The sequence below is a fragment of the Muntiacus reevesi genome, chromosome 2, assembly GCF_963930625.1.
Source record: "Muntiacus reevesi chromosome 2, mMunRee1.1, whole genome shotgun sequence".
Classification (NCBI taxonomy): Eukaryota; Metazoa; Chordata; class Mammalia; order Artiodactyla; family Cervidae; genus Muntiacus; species Muntiacus reevesi.
The window spans coordinates 37,387,883-37,413,316 of record NC_089250.1 but is presented as its reverse complement, the minus strand read 5'-3'; the positions used below and the strand labels follow the sequence as shown (position 1 = coordinate 37,413,316).

At 46.8% G+C, this 25,434-nt stretch overlaps 1 protein-coding gene across 2 annotated transcripts; it reads right to left on the bottom strand.

The window, feature by feature from the left end:
* Positions 1-7,866: 7,866 nt before the first annotated feature.
* ZNF133 (zinc finger protein 133) lies at positions 7,867-23,487 on the bottom strand. Of its 2 annotated transcripts, none has more exons than XM_065921280.1 (5): positions 23,363-23,487; positions 22,033-22,216; positions 14,317-14,443; positions 13,823-13,918; positions 7,867-9,750 (listed from the first exon to the last, which is right to left on the bottom strand). In XM_065921280.1, exons 3-5 carry the CDS (start codon positions 14,435-14,437, stop codon positions 8,063-8,065), a joined length of 1,905 nt encoding a protein of 634 aa, XP_065777352.1. In that variant the 5' UTR covers positions 14,438-14,443; positions 22,033-22,216; positions 23,363-23,487; the 3' UTR covers positions 7,867-8,062. The 2 variants fall into 2 exon arrangements, with proteins under 2 accessions (XP_065777352.1, XP_065777353.1); XM_065921281.1 differs by having other exon boundaries at positions 23,136-23,480.
* Positions 23,488-25,434: the final 1,947 nt, after the last annotated feature.

Here is a 25,434-nt window from a genome sequence, read left to right as displayed (position 1 = left end):
GTCATGGGACAGGGGACCCCAGGCTTCTTTCCAAGTTCTACCACCTCCCCGCCCCCCACAGCCTCCTAGGTGCACCCACCTGTCCCTGCTCCTGCCGTGATGACATCACATGTGTGGATGGGGTGGGGGTTGGACAACCAGGTGGAGGAGGGGAGCACTCACACCCCCCTGCCTGGCTCCTGAGCTGGGACCCCTTATCCCGCCCTCAGACTGGGATGACACTACCCGTATCCCTGGTTCTCTGGCCTCTGCACTCAAACTGGAACCCGGTGACCAGCTTCCCTGAGTCTCAGCTGCAGACATCAGGAGGTGACGATTCTCAGCCTTCACGAGGAGCACCAGCCAGTTCCTGTAATAAATCTCTCCCTATTATAGTGTACGTCTATCCCATCGGCTGTTTCTCTGGAGAACTCTTGAATCATGCACTGCTTTAGTCTACTGTCCTTTTTCTTTGATATTCAGCCCTGTTTTCACTCTTTTTCTTTCTCAAATGGGGGTAAAACATACCAGGGACCAGGCGAGACAGGCTGGTCCAAGGTGATGCCCAGTGAGTCACGTGTTTGGGAATACCAAGGGGTGTCGCTCCTGAGATTGAATTATGTTATGTGGCAGAGGTGACAAGAGCCTATGATGTCATTTTAAAATAACAATTAATTGATTTAATCAAAAGGGAAGTTGTCCCAGGTGGGCCTGACCTAATCAGTGGAGCCCTTTAAAACAGTGTTTCAAGGTCAGAGACCCAAAACAGCTGAGTCTCTTGTGGTTTTGAAGACTCAAACTGCAGGCGGTGGGGCTGATGGTGGCCTCCTGGAGTTGAAGGCCTCACCGTTGGGAACTGAACTCGGCCAGTGACCAGCGACCGGGCTTTCTGTCAATAAACACTTGGTTCCAGATCTGAAAGGTGAGGCCCATGACACCGAGCACAGAGCCTAGGGCCCAGCACATGCTTTCACCCACATGCCAAGGAGGGCAGGGGCTGTAGGGGGGCCTGTCTCTCCTCGGGCCCTCCCACCCGACAGGCCTGGAGATGCAGGTTCCTCCTGCCTGAGGGTTGCCAGTGGCCTAGGAGGGCCGGGGTCTCCTCCCTGCAGCCTCTCCAGCCACCCCCAGCTGCAGGGAGACCCCAGGAGTCCCCACCTCTGTCGGGGTGTCCTCAGTCTGCAGTCCTGTGACCAGGGTGGCCGCACTTGCTGCTCTGTGCAGACACCGGCGCTCGGTCACTGTCCCCTGGGGGAGCTGAGGACCAGTCCTTGAATCTGCTCTTTTCACTCCTGTCTTTCCCCTTTTCTGCGGCCCTTTGACTTCAGTGCTGTGGGCTTCCAAGTCACTTTGCTTGGCTGTCACCGTTCACCAGGGCCACCCCAGTACATACCCGTGGGCCCCCCCACTGCCCCTGTGTCCAGGTCACCCACACCCACCGGCTGGCATGATGCCTGCCCTGGGGTTCCAACCCTGCTGCCCAACTCCTGGCCCTGCCCTTGCTCAGGCCTGCCCCCCCCAACCCTGGTCCCTCTGCCTCCTTCCTCCCATCTTGCCTGTGTCCTGCCCATCACAGGTACCCACCATTGTCCTTGTGAGAAACCCAAATGCCCTTCCTGAGTTGCCCGGGTCTCCTGGACCCAGCAGCCTTGGCCATCATCACCACAGCCTCTTCTCTGGTTCTGCTCTGAGATCCCCCCGGGCCCCAGAACGTTACCTGACTCAGCTCCGGGCTGGGAGGGCCTGGTTCCCTCCTACCCCAGCCCCTCTGCCTCTCCCTCTACAGAGATGACCTGTCCAGCCAGTTCTCCCCAGTCACGTGTCCGTCTCCCCAGAGACCAAACATCTGCAGGCATGGGATTCTGGTACCTCTTTCCAGTCCCCAGCATGGGGCAGTGACTCCATGGGCGATCAGTCAAATCGACCTCACCTGCCAGCACTAACCAAGGTTGTTTTAAGATCTGCACATCCTCCAAGCGGCTCAGAGCCTAGAAAATAAGATGTTGGCCTGAGCTGTTTTCCAGGGACTTGGAGTCAGCCGCATCTGTCTGTGCTCAGCCGGCTAAGCTGGGTGGGTGCCAGCATCCCTGGGGTGACCTAAGGGAAGTGGGAGCCTGAAGCCTGGTTCCACCTGTGCAGAATGAGGCTTGTGACACTCTTCCCCGGTCACTGCTCTCTGTGCTTCAGGCCACCCTGCTGCCTGACTGGTTATCCTGTAAATACTCAAGTCCCTTGCCTTTGTGGAGGCTCCATCTCCCTACTCGGTGGCTCTGCAAATAAACCCTCTCTGCTGCAGACTCTTTGGTTTCCTGCAAGTCTAGCAAGATGAACATGGTAGGGTAGGTTCTCAGCAAAGAGCTGTTCAGAAAATTCACTGTATCTTTTGAGTTCAGGCAAAAGAATCTTTCAGACAAACTGCAGGGTTTGCAGCAGGGGGTATCCTGGCTGTGGAGTTTGAAAAACACATTTGTTGTTGTTTTTTAATCAGATAGTTCTGATGTAAGGTTGTAAAGAAAAATAAAAGTATGTGTGTCAGTAGACTAGAAAATATTTGGATATCAAATCTCATAATCTGAAAAACTTCAGGACATTTTATATTTCAAGTAATATCCTGGTTATTGGGTTTATAGGTTGTTATAAAACAGGTAACAGTGTGTTTTATCTCTTTATACATTTACAACCAAGGTGCATATTTAGGCTTCATCAAATTTTGACAGATTGAAGTGAAGAAAAAGTGAAAGTCACTCAGTCGTGTCCAACTCTTTGGGAACCCAGGGACTATGACAGTCCATGGAATTCTCTAGATTAGAATACTGGAGTGGGTAGCCTTTCCCTTCTCCAGAGGATCTTCCCAACCCAGGGATGGAACCCAGGTCTCCCACATTGAGGGCAGATTCTTTACCAGCTGAGCCATAAGGGAAGCCCAAGAATACTGGAGTGGGTAGCCCATCCCTTCTCCAGTGGATCTTCCTGACCCAGGAATCAAACCAGGGTCTCCTACGTTGCAGGCAGATTCTTTACCAACTGAGCTACCCGATTTACCAATTCTCTTACTGGAGATGATTTATTATAGCAAACCATTACATGCTTATTGTAAGAAACTAAAACAGTGCAGAAATCTCAAGTGAAGGAGGGATAGTTGTACCATCCAGAGAGTTTTCTAGATGTCTCTGTGGGTAGACACATTTTACATAAATATCTTTGTTCACTGATAATGCTGAAATCTATTTCCTTGTTTAAAAAAAATAATTGTCTTAATTGCTAAGTCATGTGCAGCTCTTTTGCAACCCCATGGACTGTGACCCACCAGGCTCCTCTAGTCCATGGGGATACTCCAGCCAAGAATACTGGAGTGAGTTGCCATTTCCTCCTCTAGGGGATCTTCCAGAACCTGGGATTGAACCCACGTCTTCTGCATTGGCAGGCGGATTCCATACCACGGAGTCACCAGGGAACCTCCCTGCCCTAAGACCAACATCCTGATTTTTCACTCCAGGAACCAAGAAATCTGTTCCCTCTTGGGGAAATATCCCTCGCTTCTCCTACTCTCTCCTTCAAATTCCTTAAAATCAGGATCAGCTTTTACAGGGAAAGTCAAATTATCCAATCAAAAGGTATTGAGGGAGCATTTAGTGTGTGCCCGCCCTATGGGGCAGAAAACTTCAGAATATTTCAGACATAAAGAGTGACCCGGTGTGTGAGGACCTGCCGTGATGTTTAGAGAGAGGATGCTGGATGCAGAGAATTTAAGGCTCCCACGTGTTAGCAGGCTCGTCCCCTACCCAGTGGCTTGGGAGGTGCCCAGGGAAGGTCCCCAATTAAAACTGCAGCCAGGTCCTGTCATCTGTGTCCAGTCACCCTGTCCTGTCAGCCTCTTGGTGCTACAAAAGGCTTTAACCCTCTCCCTTCATTTGAATCCCATGACATGTCCTCTCTCTGGTAGGACGTGGGCAAGGGTGCGTCCAGCCTTGAGACTTACCTGGTTGCTGAGACTTGACACAGGCTGACATTTCCTAGTCCAGCCACTTCCCATGTTTCCTACTCATCGCAATTCAAAGTTCTGCACGCTGGCGTCACATTTGGTGGAAGTGCAGCATTTACACAGAGCTTGTCTGTACCTTCATGCCCTCCTGACGACCTGGTCAGACGTCCAACCTCATGTTCCCACATCTCCCCGTCTTCCAGGGAATGAAAAAAACAGCATCTCATAATCTGACTGTTTTGCTGTTTTATTGTTCTTATCGTTTCATTTACACACCCCACTCCCCAAATGGTCCAAGGTTTCCCAGGTGGCACACTGCCAAGGAATCCACCTGCTAGCAGATGTGCATTTGACCCCTGGGTCTGGGAAGATCCCCTGGAGAAGGAAATGGCAACCCACTCCAGTATCCTTGCCTGGAGAATTCCATGGATAGAGGAGCCTGGCGGGCTACAGTCCATGGGTTGCAAAGAGTCAGACATGACTGAGGGCATATGCCTGTGGCTGCAGCTGTGTACAAGCAAGGGTAAAAGAAGGCCTAATTAATAATGACAATGGTAGGGCAACTACAACACTTGTCTAACTATGGATTTTCAGTGATAAGTTTACCTATATATTCTTTATTCTTTTTTGTTGTTGGTGGTGAGTTGTTTATTTTTGCCACACCTTGAGGCTTGCAGGATCTTAGTTCCCAGACCAGCAACTGAACCCAGGCCCCCACAGCGGGAGTGCACAGTCCTAACCACTGGACCGCCAGGGAACCCTCATTATTCTTTAACAAATAACTCCAGATGTGATTTATTAACCAATAGGCCATGAGAAATTGCCGTTGAATTGGAGTTTAGATAGATTCCGAATTTGTTGCAATTTTCTCAGGGAATACAGCTGAAAGAGTTTTTGTTTTAGAGAATCTGAAGCAGAGACATAGGTGATTAATTCTCTTCTTGGGTACAGAAGCAGCAGACAGGGAAGCTTGGTATTTATACTGACTCAAATACAGGCAGCTTCATCACTGTTTTTATAACATCTAGATTCAAATCACGAGGAATAAAGAATGCCATTAGTCAGGACCTCAGACTAAGTCAGTTGGCAAGTTTCTCTCTTTAAAAGAACACAGAATCTGCCTGCAAGGCAAGAGATTTCTTGTGATGCAGGATATGTGGGTTTGATTCCCCAGCCAGGAAGATCTGGAGCAGGAAATGGCAACCCACTCTGGTGTTCTTGCCTGGGAAACACCATAAATAGAGGAGCCTGGTGGGCTACGGTCCATGGGATCATAAGAGTCGGACACAACTTAGTGATTAAACCACCATCACAATGTGAAGGGAATGTCTGAAAAGGCTCCTTCAATTCCATTGGACAACGTGAAAATTTAGCAACTAAGACCTAATCATCCCTTGGTTCCCACACCACATTCTCAAGGTGGTGGGCAGCAGGGTGCATTTTTTCAGAATGGAAACCACTCATTGTTTCCATCTGAGCCGTGGTAGGAATCTCTGCACTTAGATGCACAAAGGAGAGTGGAGATATGCTTTAAAAGAAAAAAAAAAGAGCTACAGATGCAGCTGGAAGCATATGGTGGCCTTCGGGTTTGAGATAAAATAGCACAAGTAGAAACATGTGCTAGCTTTGAAAGATATTTAATGGATGACTTGGTACAGGCCAGGCGTCTTACCTTTTCTCTCCTACCATCTACATCCAAACTTGAGTAATAGTTATTGTCAGGCTGTTTTTTGTGTTGTTTTTTTTTTTAAAAAAACTTTCACCAAGTTTCTCCCATGGTTTAAATGCCTCAGTATTTTATTTTGTCCCTTTCCTTTATAATTCCAATTCTAGATTTCTCAAGCTGGTTTTTGAAGCCCTCCAGAATTTGACCTGACCATTATTAACAATTTATCTTACTTCCCTAATACACCCCCTAAAGTCCAGGCACAGGAGTCTCTCTCTGTGGAATCTATAGCTGTTGTTTTCATACCTAAAAATTCTCCCTCTGATTTTTCCCGGGTTCAGCTTTCTCTCCTCTGACTTTTCAGGTCCCTGTCATCATACCCTGATCCTACCAGCAGTTCCCCACCTTTGATGAGAACATCCCTGGCTACACCTCTCCTCTGTGCAGCAGGCCCTCTGGCTGACCAGGAGCACTGTGAGACAGGGGCACAGACACGGCCTTTCGCTGTGGACTGTCCTGGTATTCCGTAAGGACTGAGTTGTTGTTCTTTATAACACTGTATGCAGCTCGAGAACAGGGATCAGAACACTACATTTTGCTTTCTTTTTTCTCCCAAGAAAAACTCTCCCCAAACTGACATTATAGAGCTGGGCACTCAGTCTGGCTGGCCAGCAGGGTGACTACACCTACTGCTGAAGTGTTTGCTTCCACACTTAACAGATTAATAAATAGACATTCAGAGGATTTAGCAATCCCAAACAATTAGCTCTGATCTAAAAATAGAGCAAAGCCTCTGGTTTCTCAGAACTGTTTCTCTCATTCATTCGAGTTGCTTCCAAGTATGACAAAGAATTTGCTTTGGAAAACTTAAATTTTTTTTTAACAATTGAAATGCTGTTGCTGCCAGTTTAGGGTTTTACTGAGTGTGTGCTCTGCTTTCTCTTATGTCGGCAATTTTAGGCCCCAGATATTTCTGTGCCACCAGGTTCGGCCCCAGGTTTTTATTTTCCCACCATTTGGGTGGATTTACACCATTTGGATGGATTTCCATCCATTTGGGTGGATTTGGTTGAGTAAGATTTAAAATTTTTAATTGAGGTAAGATTCAGGTAATATAAAGTTTACCATTTTGACCATTTTTAAAGTATACAGTTCAATGGTTTTTAACATTTCCAGTGTTCTGCAGCCATCATTACCATTGAGTTCCAGAACATTTTTATTACCCCCAAAGGCAGTCCTTTATTGTTAATGGGGAACAGTCATCCCCATTTCCTCTTCTCTTAGTCTCTGGCAGCCACTATCGTGCCTTCTGTTTCTTTGCTTCGATTTATCCTGGATATTTCATATAAATGGAATGTGTTTGCTTCCCCCCCCCCACTTTATTCTATTAACATGATGTATTGATTTTTTTTTTTTTCCTATGTTGAGCCAGGAAACCACTCAGTCACAGTGTGAAAATCCTTTTCATATGCTGCTGGATTTGGTTGCTAATCCTGTGTCGAGGGTTTCTCCCTCTATATCCATAAGTGTTAGGGGTCTGTAGTTTCCTTGTGTTGTCTTTGTCAGGTTTGACTAAGAGAATAATACTGGCCTCACAGAATGATTTAGGAGGAGTCTTTTTTGGTAAGATTTTGAGAATGGGTGTTAATCCTATAAATGCTAGAAGTCACCGATAAGGTCATCTGATTTTGGTCATTTTTGGAAGGTTTTTGATTACTAACTCAATCTCCTTATTCATGTTGGTCTGTTCAGATTTCCTACTTATACATGATTAAGTGTTTAGATGTTTGTTTGTTTCTTTTAGGTTAACCAGCTGACACACAATTATTCATGGTGTGTTTACCCTAACTCTAAGTAGTAGCAGTGCTCCTAACCACTGATTTGATTCAGCAAAGGAAGAAGTGGAGACGTCTGAGAGCAAGAAGGCAAGCCAGTAGCGGGCTGCCACAGGAGCTGGGGAGAGTGGGGAGGGGGCTGCAGGTGAGAGTGAGTGGCTTACGGGGAGGTCGTTTCCTGGAAGACCCCCTCCCTCGCCCTAATCCCCTGAACACAGTTCCGGGATCCTCTCCCTCTACAAAGGACCAGACTGTCCAAGAATCACAGACTCACTCAGTTCTTATATCGTCCAAAGGACTGAATTACTGTGGAACCATGGCCTCAGAAGCTCGAGATTTCTGTACCACCCCTGATTTCCTACCTTTATAGGTGGGTGAATGAGAGACACAGTTGAGGCCACAAATTTGTAAAGAAGCAGAGTTTTATTAGAACAAAAGGCCCCAAACATGATGACTGGGGTAGAGGAAGTAAACTGAGTTCAAATGTCTTTTTGATCGCTTAGGGAATGTGTTTCAAGAAGAGTGTAACATGTTTTGATTTAGTCTGGGCTCTTGCAGCGGGTGAGGGGGTCGGGAGGATGCTCTGGCGCGGCCTCGGGGTCAGATTGAAATGGTGGTCTGTGGTGGGCACACATTCCTCCTGTGTCTGCTGAGGTGGCACTTCTGGCTGAAGCCTTGCCCGCACGCACTGCACACATGCGGTGTCCTCCCCTGGTGTGTCATCTGGTGGAGGATGAGGTGTGACTTGTGGGGAAAGCCTTGGCCGCACTCTGTGCACAGACAGGAGTTCTCTTCCAAATGTGACCACTTGTGCATGAGCAGCGCAGACTTGTTGCCGAAGCCCCGCCCGCACCGCCGGCAGTTGTATGGCTGCTCCCTTGTGTGTGTGCGGCGGTGCCGGATGAGGCCCGACTGGTGGCGGAAGCCCCGCCCACACTCTCTGCACACGTATGGCTTCTCCCCGGAATGCGTCCTCTGGTGTGCCACGAGGTTCGACTTCTGGCTGAAGCCTCGCCCGCACTCCGCACACACCAGGGGCTTCTCCCCCGAGTGCGTCCTCTGGTGTCGGATGAGGTTGGACTGCTGGCTGAAGATGCGCCCGCAGTCCTTGCACACGATGGGCTTGTGCCCGGAGTGCGTGTTCTGGTGCCTGTTGAGATGGGACTTGAGGCTGAAGCCCCGCCCACACACCCCACACACGTAAGGCTTCTCCCCGGTGTGTGTGCGCCTGTGCGAGATGAGCGTTGAATTCTGGCTGAATCTGTGTCCGCACACTCCACACACGTAAGGCTTCTCCTTCGAGTGTGTCCTCTGGTGGTTGACGAGCGTGGACCTCTGCCGGAAGCAGCGCCCACACTCCTTGCAGGCATACGGCTTCTCCCCTGAGTGTGTCCTCTGGTGCGAGATGAGGTTTGACCTGTCGCTGAAGCCCAGCCCGCAGTCGCCGCACACGATGGTCTTCTCCTCCAGGTGTGTCCTCCGGTGCCTGACGACGGCTGACTTCTGGCTGAAGCCTTTCCCGCACTCCTGACACACGTACGGCTTCTCCCCAGAGTGTGTCCTCTGGTGGATGATGAGGTTTGACTTCTGGCTGAAGCCTCGCCCGCATTCACCGCACATGTACGGCTTCTCGCCCGAGTGTGTCCTCTCGTGTATGATGAGCGTCGACTTCCGGTTAAAGCCCCGCCCGCACTCCCCGCACACGAGAGGCTTCTCCCCTGAGTGCGCCTTCTGGTGTCTGGCCAGGCTCTTCTTTAGACTGAACCCCTTCCCACACACCCCGCACACGTAGGGCTTCTCCCCAGAGTGGATTCTCTGGTGACTGAGCAGGTTCGTCATCTTGCTGAAGCCCAGTCCACACTCTCCACAGTTGACAGTTCCAAACCCCAGGACTTCGATCCTCTTCAACAGCGTGTCTGTTTCCTCAGGGGTCCCCATCTGTGCCGGGCCGGCCTCTATCTCCATACCTGGGACCCCACCCCCGGAGATGGCTGGCTGCCTCTGGGGTGGCCTGGGGAATGCTCCTATAGTACTTTTCTCTGTCTTTCCAAACAAAGGCGGGGCACCTTCTCTCTCCTGCCCTTCCACTTCCTCCATCCAGGCACTACCAGCAGCGGCCTGCTGCTGCTGGTCCTCCAGGCACAGGTCTCCTGACTGGACGGGATCTTCAGCATACAGGCACGTGAAGATCCAGGGTGGGGGATTACACAGCACCTGCTGCATGTGGAATTTCTGACTGCAGAGATCCGGAGGGCAGAAAGGACAGAGGTGGAGTTCTGGCTTCGGTTCTGTGGCAGAGAGAAGAGTCTGAGTCAGAATTGAGATGTGGAGCCGCCAAAGCGGCTGTACGTCATCTGATGGTTAAGACTCCATTCCCTGTTCTTCAAAATGTTTACATCTTCAGGGCCACCCAGCAAGACTTCCTGCAGAGGACCTCCTAATGCACAAACACCCAATGATACAAACAGGGTCTAAAGGGATTGTCTGTGACCAAGAGTGCTCTAACCACAGGACCCACATGGAAATGTCTTTGTCTTTCCCTGTCTCCCTGGCAGGATGGGGTGGAAGAAGAGAGCTGTCCCTGAGCCTGGAAGACCCTGGTGTAGGAGGTGTAGGAGGCAGCACAGCAGAGTGGCTAAAGATATCACATGTGAGACACCTGAAGGTCCTGACTCACTGACAAATACTTATTAGAGGACTACTCTGAACCAGAATTCCCACAAGGCAGGGCTTCCCTGGTGGCTCAGACAGTGAAGAATCTGCTTGCCAATGCAGGATACACAGGTTTGACCCCTGAGTCGGGAAGAGCCCCTGGAGGAAGACATGGCAACCCACTCTAGCATTCTTGTCTGGAGAATTTCCATGGACAGAAAAACCTGGCAGGCTATAGTCCATGGGGTCTCAAAAGAGTTAGACACGACTGAGTGACTAACACTTTCTTTCACTTTCACTTTCAGGAGGCTTTCAGCAGTGGACAACACACACACAGTCTAGGCCCCCCAGTGACTGGTGTCCCGGATCAGTTTGAGTCTTGTTAATTTCCATAATTAACCTAAATAAAAATGGCACCAGGAATCAATATAAAAGTTTTCTTCTTATAGTACCTCTTGTGAGGAGATGTCAACACTGAACACCTTGCTTCAGCACCGCTGGTTCTACTCAGCTGATGGGACAGCAGGATCACATAGTCTGAGGAACTAGGTCCAAACCTCACTGCATCTGCCTGAACACTTGCCTTCATTGGTGAACTGAACTTTTGAAAACTAACTGTGTATACATCTACATTCTAGAATTATTCCATCAGTATAGAATGCTACTATATTTGGAGACAGGGCCTTTAAAGAGGTAACTAAGGTTAAAAGAGGTCATAAGGCTCTAATCAATATGTCTGGTGACCTCCCTGTAGGAGGAAAGCCAGGATGTGCAGCCTCAGAAAGGCCGGGTGAGGACAGAGTAAGGATGTGGCCATTCAAAGTCCAGGAGGGAGGCCTCCTGTGTAAACTGCCAACACCTCCGCCAGCCAAGAATGTGAGCCTCCAGAAACACAGTAAAATCTTTTGCTTCTGCCATGAACTCTGGTGCTGTGTTTCAGCAGCTTGAGCTAAGAGAGATGCTTCTTCTTCTACCCTGAGCTCTTCTCCAAGTGCCTCTGTACCTGCCCTACAGTCTGCCCCTAAGTAAGTCCCATGTAAGTAAGTAAGATGTCCCATGACATCAGCTGTTCCAGTAAATGTGAAAGGGCCAAAGTCCCTATTCAAAGATAACAGTTGGTTTGGCAGAAAATGCAATAACAGCTACATGACACCCCAAATCACATTAAATACCATACCAAAACTCTCTAAAAAACAAAGAGCCACAACAAAGCAGGTGCTAAGACTAATAAGAAATAATAAGATCGATATGTACTCACCACTATATTTAAAATGGATAACTGACAAGGACCTACTCTACAGCACAAGGAACACTGCTCATGTTATGTGAACACTGCTCATGTAACAGCCTAGATAGAAGGAGAGTTTGGGGGAGAATGGATACATGTATATGTGTGGATGGGTCCCTTCACTGTCCACCTGAAACTATCACAACATTGTTAATCAGCTATACTTCAATATAAAATAAAAAATAAAAAGTTTTTTTAGAAAAAAAAAGGAAAGTTTAAGGAATATAATGTGGAACAAAAGAATTTTAACGTTAAAAACTTCACTAATGAATGAGATAAAACTGTCATGAACCTTTACATGCCTAACAGTACACTGAAGTGAAATATATACCAAAAACTTAGAAATAAATGGAGGATTTGATATAAATTACAATATTGGTGAGTAATCTGCTAAGTAACCTGCTATGACTCTTAGCAGGCAAAAAACGAGGATATAAACAACTTGAAAAATATAAATGATTTCTATTATATATGCTATTTCCCTTGACTCTAAGACAAAATTAACTAAGCTTTCAAATTTGATAAAACTGAGAAACAGAAAATCTCTCACAGAAAAAGAAAACATATACTCCTCTCTATTATTAAATTGCCAACAGTATTTTAAAAGCTAAAAAACACACAATTCCCTACAGTTATCTATACCTCTATCATTTAAAAAGAATGCTGAACCCATGGCTGATTCATGTCAATGTATGGCAAAAACCACTACAATATTGTAAAGTAATTAGCCTCCAACTAATAAAAATAAATGGAAAAAAATAAAAAGAAGGTCCAAGCACACAAAAAAATAAAAAAAAGAATGCCAAGTCAAAAAACTTCCCAGAAACCCGACTCTTTCCAATTCTATACTCACCAAGCTTACCACTGATCATAGTCAATAATAATGCAGATGTCTATGTTCACCTACACATGTTGATAGTCTTTCACACAAACCCAACTATGTAATAAACACTGTTTTGCAATTTTTCACTTAAAAATGTATCTTATAAGTATCTGGTTTTCTATTAAAGAAGGTAAGAGAAAATCTGCTCTTCATTAATGAACAATTAGGAAGCATCATCACAAAAATGGAAAGTTATAAAAAAAAATACAGACAGGCTCAGTAAACAGAGGGACAATGTAAAAAGGACTAATACACATGTAACTATCATTTCAAAAAGAAGGAAACAGAAGGGAACAAAAGAATCATGAAAGAATAATATCCAAAAATCTCCCCAGTTTGGCTCTAGCCATAAATTTATAGATTCAAAAATCTGAGCACACGCTATGACAGGAAAAATGCAAAGAAAAGCAGCTCACTTCCTCAGTGACATCACAGTCAAACAGCTGCACACCAAACATACAGAAAACTCTGAAAGTAGCCAGAGGTTTAAAAAGTAACAAAAAAAGCAATAACTGTGGAAATGATAGCTGATTTCTTATCAGAGACAATGGGAGGCCTGAACAGGGGAACAGTATCTTCAAAGTGGTGAAAAAAAAGCCAATCTAAAATTCTATATCCAGGGAAAATATCCTTCAAGAACAAAGGTGAAATAAAGACACGTTCAGAAAAACAAAATGTAAATGAACACACTGCCTGCCCACCCCCCCACCACAAGAAATGAGAGATCACAGAAACACTATCAGGTGGAAACACACATCCTCAGGAAAATAAGGCAAAGCACAGAAAATGGTAAATTATCTGGATAATTAAAAATAAAAGAATGTTTTTTATTTTGATTAAAAATACATGTGTGTGTTTAAAACAAGAATTTTAACATGGTATTATGGAGTTTAGGGAGCCTGAGGTGCAGTACAAATGACAACTATAGACTAAAGCACACTGGGGAAAGGCTGTAACTGCAAGCATGTGACTGTACTGCCCTGACATTTTACATAACGTGTGATCCAGAACAAGTAGGAAAGGAGAAGTGAAGGCCGTGTACTGTGATCCCTCTGAGCAGGAGTCAGCAAACTTCTTAAATGGCCAAATAGTAACCAGTTTAGGTTTTGGGGGCTAAGCGGCAAAATGAGGGAATATATATGTAATTGCATAACCATTTAGAAAATCTCACCCTCCTGGATGAAATCCATTCTGACAATATTTTTAGAATTCAATTTCCTAATCGGCTGTTTACAGACTGCCTTCCTTCCACGGGGCCTGCCTTTTTTCTTCAGCTCCCTTAGTTTTACTTCCATGTTCTTGCTTCATCTTTTAAAAATATAGTAACAAGAGCCACCAGACTATGTATGTGGGACAGAACTAAGTGAGGCAGAGACGGCAAACCCAGTGTAGGAAGGAGACAAGACACCAGGAAGCTTGAGTGCGGCTGCAGGTCTGGAAGGAGGCCACAAGGGCAGTGCACACGGGGAGCAGCCAGGGGGCCAGCAGAAAGACGTCCCCGCCCCCAGCCTCTGAACCACCCAGTGGCCCCACTCACCCACGCAGCTGACCGGCGAGCATTTTCTCTCTTCTCTCCAGGTCTCCTTCCCTTGCTCCAGCTGGGTGATGAGTTTTGGTTTAGAAAACGGAATGCCTGCTCAGAGGAAAAGAGAACAAGATGGTCGCAGGTTATCCTACACTCAGAGCCATACCAGGGGGCGATTTCTAAAGGTGGTGGGGAAGATCTGAGAGTGGTGAGCTCCCCACCAGGGAAGGGAAGCAAGGATGGGAGTTCACTGACCCGACTTCATGCTGTGAGAGAACACCTCCCTCGTTTACAAGAAGATACTGACTAGGAACGGATGCCATGCTTACCAGAGAGCCTGCGGGAAAAGGCTAGAAATGCGGGGTATCACACACATATACACACACCTGTACACATTTATAGAGTGTCTCTGCCTTTGGGTCCAGCCCAAAATTAAGGCCAGAAAGCAAGAGGGCTGCTCCAAGTTGCCAGCAGCCGGACCCTGGTCCTGAGAGATGCAGGCTTACCCAGTGAGACCAGGTTGCTGTAGTTCTCCAGCATCACCTCCCGGTACAGGGACCTCTGAGCAGGGCTCAGCAGCACCCACTCATCCTGGGTGAAATCCACAGCCACATCTCTGAATGCCATGTGTGCCTGTAACACAAAACAGCCCTGCTCACCCGGGAGCCAGACCGGCCCAGGACTCAGGGTAAGGGGCAAGGGGGAGGCTGCCCGGGGGAGGCAGGCGAGAGATCTAGATCCTGCCTTTGACCCTGGTGCCCTGTATTCCAAGATCTTTAAAGCCCTGTCACCATCTGGACAGTGGCACTTGTCAACACGGTCAAGGTCCTGGGTGGGTTGATTTGGAGAATACATGCAAAAATAGGAGCCTGTAACTTTTAGGAATTTTAACTCTATGCTGAGGGAGAGCGCAATCAACATAAAAATTTAACAACAGTAAAGCAATAGACTTTTGAGTTTTAAGAATTTAAAAGAATAGTCTGAATCATGGTATTAGTGTTGAAGCATCCGAATGACTGAGGTTCACACAATTCAGTTATGGCAAAGACCAAACACAACTCAGTCCCTCCCTCAATCCCACAGCCCCTCCTTGCCTGAGAGGCACTGACCAGCAGGGAATGGTGAAAAGCACGAACTGGAACCCTACTGCCCTGATTTGGAGCCCATCCCAGCCATCAACTAGCATTTCCACTTTTTCAACTGTGGGTAACAGTCCACTAATGTCCTGTCCCACACTGTGGGGCTCAGGGTGGACATCCCTGCCCAACTTTACTGCCTTTATTGCAACACTGTTTCAAAGTGGAACAGACATCCACATCTGAGAGGTTTTCACAAGAGGCCCAGGAACTTGGTCTTGAAGGAAGCACAGGAGTCTAGGGAAGAGAAATGTGCCAGGTGTTCCTGATGAGGTATATGGGGAGCAGAGAAGAGGACACCTGAGTCAAGAAGGAGAGGAAGCCTGAATCCTGGGACGTAGGACCACTTGGGAGGAATAAAAGGCACTAAGTGATAGAAATGCAGAACAGGTTGAGTGTAGGAGCAGCTTGTGGGTTTTAAATGATTATAAAATATACATATGCATTTTACTATTTTTACCATTTGACGTGTACATTTCAGTACATTAAGCATGCTCGCACTTAATGTGGTACAACCATCACCGCTATCCATCTCCAGAACTGGTTCATCATCTCATGTTGAAACTGTGTGACCATTAACCATAATTCCCTTTCTCACAAACCCTGGTAACCAACCATCATTTTACTTTCTGTCTCCATACATTTGGCTATTCTAGGTATCACAAATATGTGAAATCATTCAGTGTCTGTCCTTTTGTGTCTGGCTTATTTCATTCAGCATAATGTCTTCAAGTTTCAGCCATATACTCCAACGAAGACGTACAGATGGCCAAGAGACACATGAAGAGAGGCTCAACATTGCTAACTGTTAGAGAAATGCAAATCAAAAGTACAACTCACACCAGTCAGAATGGCCATCCTCAAAAAGTCCACAAACAATAAATATGGGAGAGGATGTAGAGAAAAGGGACCTCTCCCACACTGTTGGTGGGAATGTAAAATTGGTAACAGACCTTCTAGAGAACAGTATGGAGGTCCTTTAAAAAACTAAAAATAGAACTACCATATGATCCAGCAGTCCCACTCCTGGGCACATATCCAGAGAAAATCACAATTCGAAAAGATACATGCACCCAGTGTTCACTGTAGCACTATTTACTATAGCCAAGACATAGAAGCAACCTAAATGTCCATCAACAGAGAAATGGATAAAGAAGATGTGGTACAGGCCTTCCCTGGAGGCTCAGTGGTAAAGAATCCACCTGTGAATACAGCAGACACGAGTTCCAGTGGTAAAGAATCCTGTGAATACAGGAGATACGAGTTCAAGCCCTCATCTGGGAAGATCCCACATGCTTTGGAGCGACTAAACCCGTGTGTCACAACTACTGAACCTGTGCTCTAGAGCCCGTGCTCTGCAACAAGAGAAGCCACCTCAACGAGAAGCCCCTAGCTTCTAGTGGTTGCACCAGACAGCAGCCCCCACCTGCCACAACCAGAGAAAAGCCCAAGCAGCAATAAAGACCCAGCACAGCTATGAATAAATAAATTTTTTAAAAAAATGTAGTACATCTTTGTACAATGGACTGTTACTCAGCCATAAAAAGAATGAAATAATGTCATTTTTAGCAACATGGATGGACCTAGAGATTATCATACAAAGTAAAGTAAGTCAAACAAAGACAAATATATCACTCATACATGGAATCTAAGTTTTTAAAATGATATAAATGAACTTATTTATAAAACAGAAATAGACTCACACACTTAAAAAACAAAACGTATGGTTACCAAAAGGGAAATGTGTGTGTGTGGTGGGGAGAGGAATAAATTAGGAGTTTGGGATTAGCATACACACACTACAATATATAATATATAAAGCATACAGACAGATAAGCAACTAGACCCTACTATATAGGACAGCAAACCCTCCTCAATACTCTGTAATAACCTATATGAGAAAAGAATCTGAAAAAGAATGAACATATGTATATGTATAACTGAATTACTTTTCTGTACACCTGAAATTAACACAACATTGTAAATCAACTGTACTACAGTAAAAACTGGGGAAAAAAGATGACCTGAATCAAAGTATAAAGGGCCTACAAAGTGCCAGGGAGAAGCTGACACATAGCCAACAACTTCAAGGTACCTATCTACTGGAAAAACTATCAGGCTCTGAAGAATAACAAGAAAACTCCTAAGTGACTCAAGACAAAAAATATACCAGACTTCCATGAGACTTCAAAATCATCATTCAACCCATGTGCACTGCAGGCGGGAACGTACAGTGGTGCAAGCACTATGCAAAACAGCACAGCAGTTCCTCAAAATTTAAAACTACACGTTATCATATGATCTACCAATTCCACTTCTGGGTACTCCCCCAAAAGCATTGGAAGCAGGGACTTGAATAGGTATTTGTACACTCCTGTGAGCAGCATTATTCACAACAGCCAAAATGTAGACGTGATCCAAGTGTCTGTTAATAGACAAATGGATAACAAAGAGTGTGTGTGTGTGTGTGTGTGTGTGTGTGTGTGTGTGTGTATGATGGAATATTATTAAGCCTTAGAAAAGAAATTCTGACATAAGCTACAACATGGATGAACATTAAAGACACTATGCTAAGTGAAACAAACCAGACACAAAAGGACAAATATATAATTCCACTTATATGAGGTACCTAGAGTAATCCATATAAACAAAGTAGAATGATGGTTGACAGCAGCTAGGAGGAAGGGGAAATTGAGTTATTGTTTAATGGGGACAGAGTTTCATTCTGAAAAGTTCTGGAAATGGAGAGTGTGAATGGTTGCACAATATGAATGTACTTAAAGACACTGAACTATATACTTAAAACAGTTAAGATGGTAAGTCTTATGTTATATATATTGCATCACTTTAAATGCATGGCAAAAAGAATATCATTCAAAGCAGTAAGAAAATATTTCGGGGACTTCCCTAGTGGTCAGGTGGCTATGACTTCACACTCCCAATGCAGGGGGCCTGGGTTCGATCCTTGGACAGAGAACTAGACCCCACATGCCACAACTAAGACCCAGCGGGGCCAAATAAATAAACAAACAAACAAATATTAAAAAAACAAAACAAAACAAAAAACCACACACACACAAAAAACAATTTCACCAAGACAAAGTGCCCAGAAATGTAAGACTGGTTGAATATGAGGAAATTCATTACTGTAATATACTGTATTAATGAACTGGACCAAGGAGAAAAAACATGATTGCATTGATACATGCTAAAGTATTCTTTAACAGAACTCATCCAACATACAATTCACTATAAGACTGATGAATCCATAGAACCTTTCATTTCGAATTTTAGACTTAAGAAGTTGCAAAAAATATCAATTCCCATGTAACCTTAATCCAGTTTTCTCTAACATTCAGTTCAGTTCAGTCGCTCAGTCGTGTCCGACTCTTTGCCACCCCATGAATCGCAGCACGCCAAGCCTCCCTGTCCATCACCAGCTCCCGAAGTTTACTCAAACTCATGCCCATCGAGTCGGTAATGCCATCCAGCCATCTCATCCTCTGTCATTCCCTTCTCCTCCTGCCCCCAATCCCTCCCAGCATCAGGGTCTTTTCCAATGAGTCAACACTTCACATGAGATGGCCAAAGTACTGGAGTTTCAGCTTCAGCATCAGTCCTTCCAATGAACACCCAGGACTGATCTCCTTCAGGATGGACTGGTTGGATCTCCTTGCAGTCCAAGGGACTCTCAAGAGTCTTCTCCAACACCACAGTTCAAAAGCATCAATTCTTCGGCGCTCAGCTTTCTTTATAGTCCAACTCTCACACCCATACATGACCACTGGAAAAACCATAGCCTTGACCAGATGGACCTTTGTTGGCAAAGTAATGTCTCTGCTTTTTAATATGCTGTCTAGGTTGGTCATAACTTTCCTTCCAAGGAGTAAGCGTCTTTTAATTTCATGGATGCAGTTACCATCTGCAGTGATTTTGGAGCCCCAAAAAAAGAAGTCTGACACTGTTTCTACTGTCTCCCCATCTATTTCCCATGAGGTGATACATCTGAGAAAACTATACTATAATGATCAAAACCAGATTAACATTGATAATTATTACTATTATCTAAACTACAGCTCATAACCACATTTCAACAGGTTTTTCTACGAATGTCCTCCTTTTTCTGGTCCAGGATCCAACTGAGGTTCTCACACTGCATTTAGCTGTCATATATCTTAAATCTCCTCCAATCTGTGGCAGTTCCTTCTTTTCATGAACAACATTTTTGAAGAACAGCCCTAAATTGTGATTTATCAGATTTAAGAAAAAATGATTAGAATGACCCTAGTTCACTTTTGGCTAGACTATCTCAGAAGTCACATGTCCTTTTCACACCCCTTGATAGGAGTTCATGATATTGGTATGTTTCACTACGGATGATGTTAACCTTGATCTTGATCACTTGGTTAAGGCAGTGTCTGCTGGGTTTCTTCATTATAAAGTCACTCATTTTGCCTTTATATTTAATATATATCTTGGGAGAGATACTTTGAGATTATACAAATATCCTGTTCCTCTTCAATCTTTTACCAAATAATTTTAGCATAATCTTGTGGGACCTGTCTGCAACCATTATTACTGTGGTGGTGACCAAATAACAGTGTTCTATCTCCTTCTTTCCTTTGAAATTCATTAGCTGGAATTCTGTAAGCAAGAGTTGTCCCTTCTCTTTTTTTTAAATTACTTAATTTATTTTTGGCTGTGCTGGGTCTTCATTGCTGCACGCAGGCTTTCTCCAGTTGTAGTAAGCAGGGACAACTCTTCCTTGTAGTGTATGGGCTTCTCACTGCAGTGGCTTCAGTGGTCATGGAGCACAGGCTCAGTTGCTCCATGGCATGTGGAATCTTCCCAGACCAGGGATTGAACCCATGACCCCTTCACTGGCAGACAGATTCTTATGCATTGTATCACTAGGAAAGTCCAAGAGTTGTCCCTTCTTATTTATTTCAGTGTGGATTCATAGCTTATCCTAGGGGTTATATTAGAATATTATCACTATTTTGCTGCTCAAATTATTTCTTCAAACACTGGAAGCTCCTTCAGGCTGACCTCATCCCTGCTTTCACCCACAAATGTGGGACAAGTGATGCGGTGCCAGTCACAGGCTTAAGTCTGTATGCTCTCGGGGGGCCCAAGGCACCAGGTTAAGAACATCAGCTCCCTTGCTAGAGGGACCAAGCAGAAGCAGAGGCCGGATAGCACGTGGAGAGGGTGCAGGGCCTAGCAGACACTGCCGGTGTCTTCACTGTGCATCACCCACTTAGTCTAATCTGGTGCCAGTAACTGAATCAATTGGCTCAAGGGAAGCAAATGAGGCAACCCACCTTCTAAGAACCACCTCCTGGTCCAGTGGGATGGTCGGACAGTTATGACACAGCCTAAGCCCTGGAGTCCTAAGCCCCAGGGTCCTTTCATCAACAGGGAGGCAAGGAACACTGCCAGGGATGTGCAGGGTGCTCTGCAGCGGGGAGAGCATCCCTGCTCATCACTGGAGTTGACACTGAAAGAGATGCTCGGGAAAACACAAGCAGACAACGGAATGTGCTTCAATGAAGCTGTAAAGCAGGGTCTGACTTTACAGGGTCTGGGGAGTTGGGGAAGAGACTGAGGAGGAGACTTGGAGAAGCTGGAGGCATTAAAAGTAATTCTAACAATTACTTAGCCTTTATGTGCCAGGCACTGTAACTGCATTTAGCAATGCAGTTATGTTGGTTATCTCCTCCAACACCCCAGGAGGTGGACACTATTCTGATGATTCCCATCTGGCAGATGAGGAAAAGAAGGCTCAGAGAGGCGAAGTAAGAAGCTCAGGGCCACACAGCTAGACATGGTAAAACTGAAATTTGAACCCAAGCATCCTGACTTTGGAGTTGGGACAGAAGCAAACAATTAGGAAGGTCTCTTTCAAGCAGGCTGAGTGGCAAGTTCAGTATGTGAACCTCAGGTGCCCAATTCAAGAGGCAGGTGGGGAGAGGGACAAGAAGGTGGACAAGAGACAAGAGTGAGGGCAGAGCAGGAGTGGAGACCAGAAGGACAGTGGTCCAGGGCACAGCGCAGGTGCTGCTGAGAGAACGGGGCAGGTGAGCCTGGAAAGAACAAAGAGGCCCAGCTGCGGGTGTTCACTGAGGTCTGCAAGGTCAGAAATGGGGGGAGGACCAGAGACAGGGACACTGTCCCCTGGAATTCCTCCCCGGCCACACACCTCTCCTCTCCTGTCTCTGAACAGAGCTGCTCTGACTGAAACAACTATTAACTCTCTTGAGTGTAGTGTCATCACTACACTGTGGTTATTTTACAGGAAGCTCTAGTGTTAGAGCTGCCTGCTAAGTTAACTGCAGTGAGATGACAGGACGGGGACAGAGGCAGTGAGGGCCTCGCCGTTTGGAACCAGAACAGAAGGCCGAGGCCTTCACAACAGACAAGCCTGAGAGTGCACAGGCCTGAACAAACCACAAGGATGGAGAGGTAGTCAAGAAGGACACAGGGAATGAGATGGATCAAACTGGAGCCCATTACACAGAGTGAAGTAAGCCAGAAAGATAAAGACCATTACAGTATACTAACACATATATATGGAATTTAGAAAGATGGTAATGATAACCCAAATGCAAAACAGAAAAAGAGACACAGATGTACAGAACAGACTTTTGGACTCTGTGGGAGAAAGCGAGGGTGGGATGTTTCGAGAGAACAGCATCAAAAGATGTATATTATCTATGGTGAAACAGATCACCAGCCCAGGTTGGATGCATGAGACAAGTACTCGGGCCTGGTGCACTGGGAAGACCCAGAGGGATCGGGTAGAGAGGGAGGTGGGAGGGGGGATCGGGATGGGGAATACATGTAAATCCATGGCTGATTCATGTCAATGTATGACAAAAACCACTACAATATTGTAAAGTAATTAGCCTCCAACTAATAAAAATAAATGGAAAAAAAAAGGACGACACAGGGTCTGAACAAGAGTCCCTGTGACAGCAGCCACCCCTACCACAGACCGTGTCCCCTGGGGAAACCAGCTGGGCTCTGATCCCCAGGCGGGGCGTGCTGGGCACAAGATGTCAAGGCTGAGTGAAGAAAACCCACCTGTGGTTCAGCACACGGAAGGCGAGGAATCCCCACGTTGAGTCCGGACTGTCAGGAGCCCTCCCCTTGCCCACCAGGCTTCCTCTCTGGGCAGCACAAGAGCAGAAAGGTTCGGGAGAGTCACTGGAAACTCACGCCCTGGGAGGGGAGGCTTGCCTCTTCCTTAAAGGCATCAGGAATGGACCTGTCACAGAAGAAAAGGCTGCGGGCAGCTCGCTGACAACACAGCCTGCCCCGATAACACTGCCGACACCAGGCCTGAGCTGACCCACTCTCACCTCTGACCTTCCTAAGCAAAGTTCATACTCACTGGGCACTTAGTACTGTACACATCAGAGACGGTTCCAGGCACAGAACCGTCTTATTTCATTCTAGCCTCACAATCCAGTGGAGTACGATTTATTATCTTCATTTTACAGATGAGAAAACTGAAGCACAGTGAAGTCAGTCTCTTATCTAAGGTGACACGGTACAAAGTCACAGAGTCTGGATGAAAGCTGGCAGCCGAGGCTAGGCTCTTCAAGTAGGGCAGGGACAGTGAACCTCTGTGGGTTGTAAGGCGTCTCACTGTGTCATTTTGAGATCAATCAAGACTGCTCCCGAAGTGACAAGGGTTAAATCTGGATGGTGGGTCTGTAGAGTTCTATTTATTTCTGTTTAAAATCTCTCCCTAATAGAACTTTAAAATGTAACTCAAAATCCCAAAGTCGGGCCACACCCGAGCCATGCACATCCGTAACTGCTGTGGTCAATGCAGGTTTCCAGAACCTTTGAGAAACTTGCCCAGTGGACCTCAGACAACCTCTTCCTCCAAGGCCTGAATCCAGGGGCGACTGGCCAAAAACACACCCAAGATCGCTGCCAAAGTGTCCCGTTCCACCCCCAGCCCATCCCGGGCACATGCTGCCCACGGCAAACCACCCACCAAAACTCCTGGCGGCGGGCTGGTCCTCATCCCAGCACCTGGGAAACATCAGGGCCCAATGTCAACTTACTCAACCCTCTGGCCCCCAGGGACTTGGGGGTAAGAGCGACCCCCGCCCGCCCCCCCCCCCCCCCCCCATCATCATCGCTCTTTCGGTCAAGGTCTAACGTGTCCTCACCCACAGGAGCCTCGGGACGTGGCTGGATTCCGGCATCCGCCACCACTGGGAATCGCGGCTGAGCTTCGCCCACGTCCATCGGAGATGCGCGCTCACATCCCAAATATGACATCCGGGAGGGCACGGCCTGAACCGCGACAGCGCGTCCCGCCGCCGCCTCCTCTCCCCGGCACCCGCACAGTCCCCAGCCTCAGGCCCAGCCAACAGCCCAGACTTTCAGGACCTACCTTTCCGCGCAGGGAAGGGCACGGCTGCGGCTTAGAGCCCCACGGGCGCCACACTCACCAGCGAGGAACAAGGGGTCACTACAGCCACCAGCTGGGCCAGGACGCCAGGACTACACTACCCAGAATCCTCGGTCCAGCACCAGGACTACACTACCCAGAATCCTCGGCCCAGCGCCGGGACTACACCTCCCAGGATGGTCGGCGCGCCCAGAGGCCTTTGAGGGAACTGTTTCTCGGTAACTTGCCCGCGGGAGAATGGCTGCTGTGGCGCCTAGATTTCCGCCCCCGCCCCCTTTTACAGAGGACCCCGGGTGAAACGTCTCTCCTTCCCGTGACCCCTTCGCTAACGCCTCCGCCTTAAAGACTACACTCCCCAGTGACCCTAGCAGTGACTCCTGCCTCCGGTGCCGGGCCCACCCCTCGGCTGGCGGAAGTGATGTGCCCGGGTAATCTCCGTTTAGTTTCTGGGGTGCGCAGCGGAGGGGACAACGGTTTCCGGGCCACGCTTGCTTGCGGGGAAAGCGAGGCTGTGTCGCGTCAGGTGGGGAGGGGTCCGTGAGCTGCGCAGGCGTGATGTCGATCAGCTTCTTTTAATTCACTTAAACCCACGGTGGGGACTGAGACTGGGAAGGCGAGGCATCTTCCCGCGATCCTACTGTCAAAAGAGGCAGCCCCGGGTTCCGAGCCCATGTCCCCAACTAGCGCACCCTCACCGCCCTCCCTAGATCCTGTCCCTCTGTCGCAGTCCGCGCGTTTATGGGCAATCTCATCCATCTTCTGAGGGACAGGAGCCTCACCGTTAGACCATAGCTTAGGGCTCAGCCCCTTGTAGTGTCCACGGAAAAAGCAAAATATCAAGAGTGACAACCTAAAAGTTGAGAATTATGTTTTCTTTGGTGGCCTTATACCTAGAAGACAGCCTTGCAGCTCTGAGGAACTGTTTCAAAGAGTTATGGGAGAAGCCAGGATATGTAGGAGTTTTTGCTGAAAAGAAAACAGGGTGGTTGAACATCAAAAGGTTACTGCTGATCACAAAGGAACAGACATCTTAGCTTAATGAATTTAGAACTTTTCTACTATGGGAAGATGAAAGAATCTGGGCTCTCTTAAATCATTCCTTTGAGATGCATCTTAAGTATCTAGGGCCAGCATACTGTTTTTCTCCATCCTTAGTTTCCCTACATGTGCCCGGAAAGCCAAGGAGAGACTAGCATTTCCTAAAATTCATTCTCAGCTCCCGGACGGTGAATCTGTTCCCTTCTCTTGCCCGGAAGCTGCCTCGTTCACAGTGAATTCAGTTCAGCCCCTGCCCTGAGGAAAGTCCCTAGTCTGACTTGGACACTCTCCACATCCCTTTCTGCTCTACACTAGGACTAGTAGTTCACCAAGAAATTAGAATCCACTAAAAAAAAAAAAAAAAAAAAAAAAAGGCACAACCTAAAAACTGAGAATTCTATTTTATTAGGCAGGTTTTCAGAGGACTTGAAGCCTAGGAAGCAGCCTCTCAGTTAGCTCTGAAGGACTGCTTTGAAGGGCAGGGGAGCCAGGATATATTGGAGTTTTATAAAACATAATCAGAACATCAAAAAATTACTATTAATTAAAACCAGACATCAAGTTAATGAATTTATTGCTTTTCTATGAAGGAGAGATGCCAAAGTCTGGGTACACTGAAAGCATTCTTTTGACAAGCACCTTAGCTATCTAGGGCCAGCATCCTGTTCTTTCCCATCCTAGTCCCCTGAAGTACACGGGGATGGGGCTGATGGCTTGAGATTGAGTTCAGGGCTCACCGTGGGGTGGGGGGGCCTGTAATGTGATGGCTTAATGGCCCAAAACATCCTTTGTGTAACCATTCTTAGTCCTCACCAGCAATGAACAAAGAAAGTCAAGAATGTCACCCACCAAATCAGTAAACAAAGGATGCTGTGGCTACTACAGTCACCCCCAACTATGCACCCTGAGGGGATTCAAGATAGAGACAAAAAAGAGTGCTGGTCCTAGATAGTTGAAAATGAAAGTTGTTCTGTTGTGTCTGACTCTTTGCCCTCCCATGGACCATACAATCCATG

What these genes read in the sequence shown, in the direction of transcription:
- ZNF133 (XM_065921280.1), bottom strand. Translation starts at nt 14,437, where the DNA reads ATGGCATTCAGAGATGTGGCTGTGGATTTCACCCAGGATGAGTGGGTG. An exon ending in CAGCAACCTGGTCTCACTGG is followed by an intron (nt 13,919 to 14,316) that starts GTAAGCCTGCAT and finishes TCCTCTGAGCAG; the next exon opens with GCATTCCGTTTTCTAAACCA. An exon ending in CTCGCCGGTCAGCTGCGTGG is followed by an intron (nt 9,751 to 13,822) that starts GTGAGTGGGGCC and finishes TCTCTGCCACAG; the next exon opens with AACCGAAGCCAGAACTCCAC.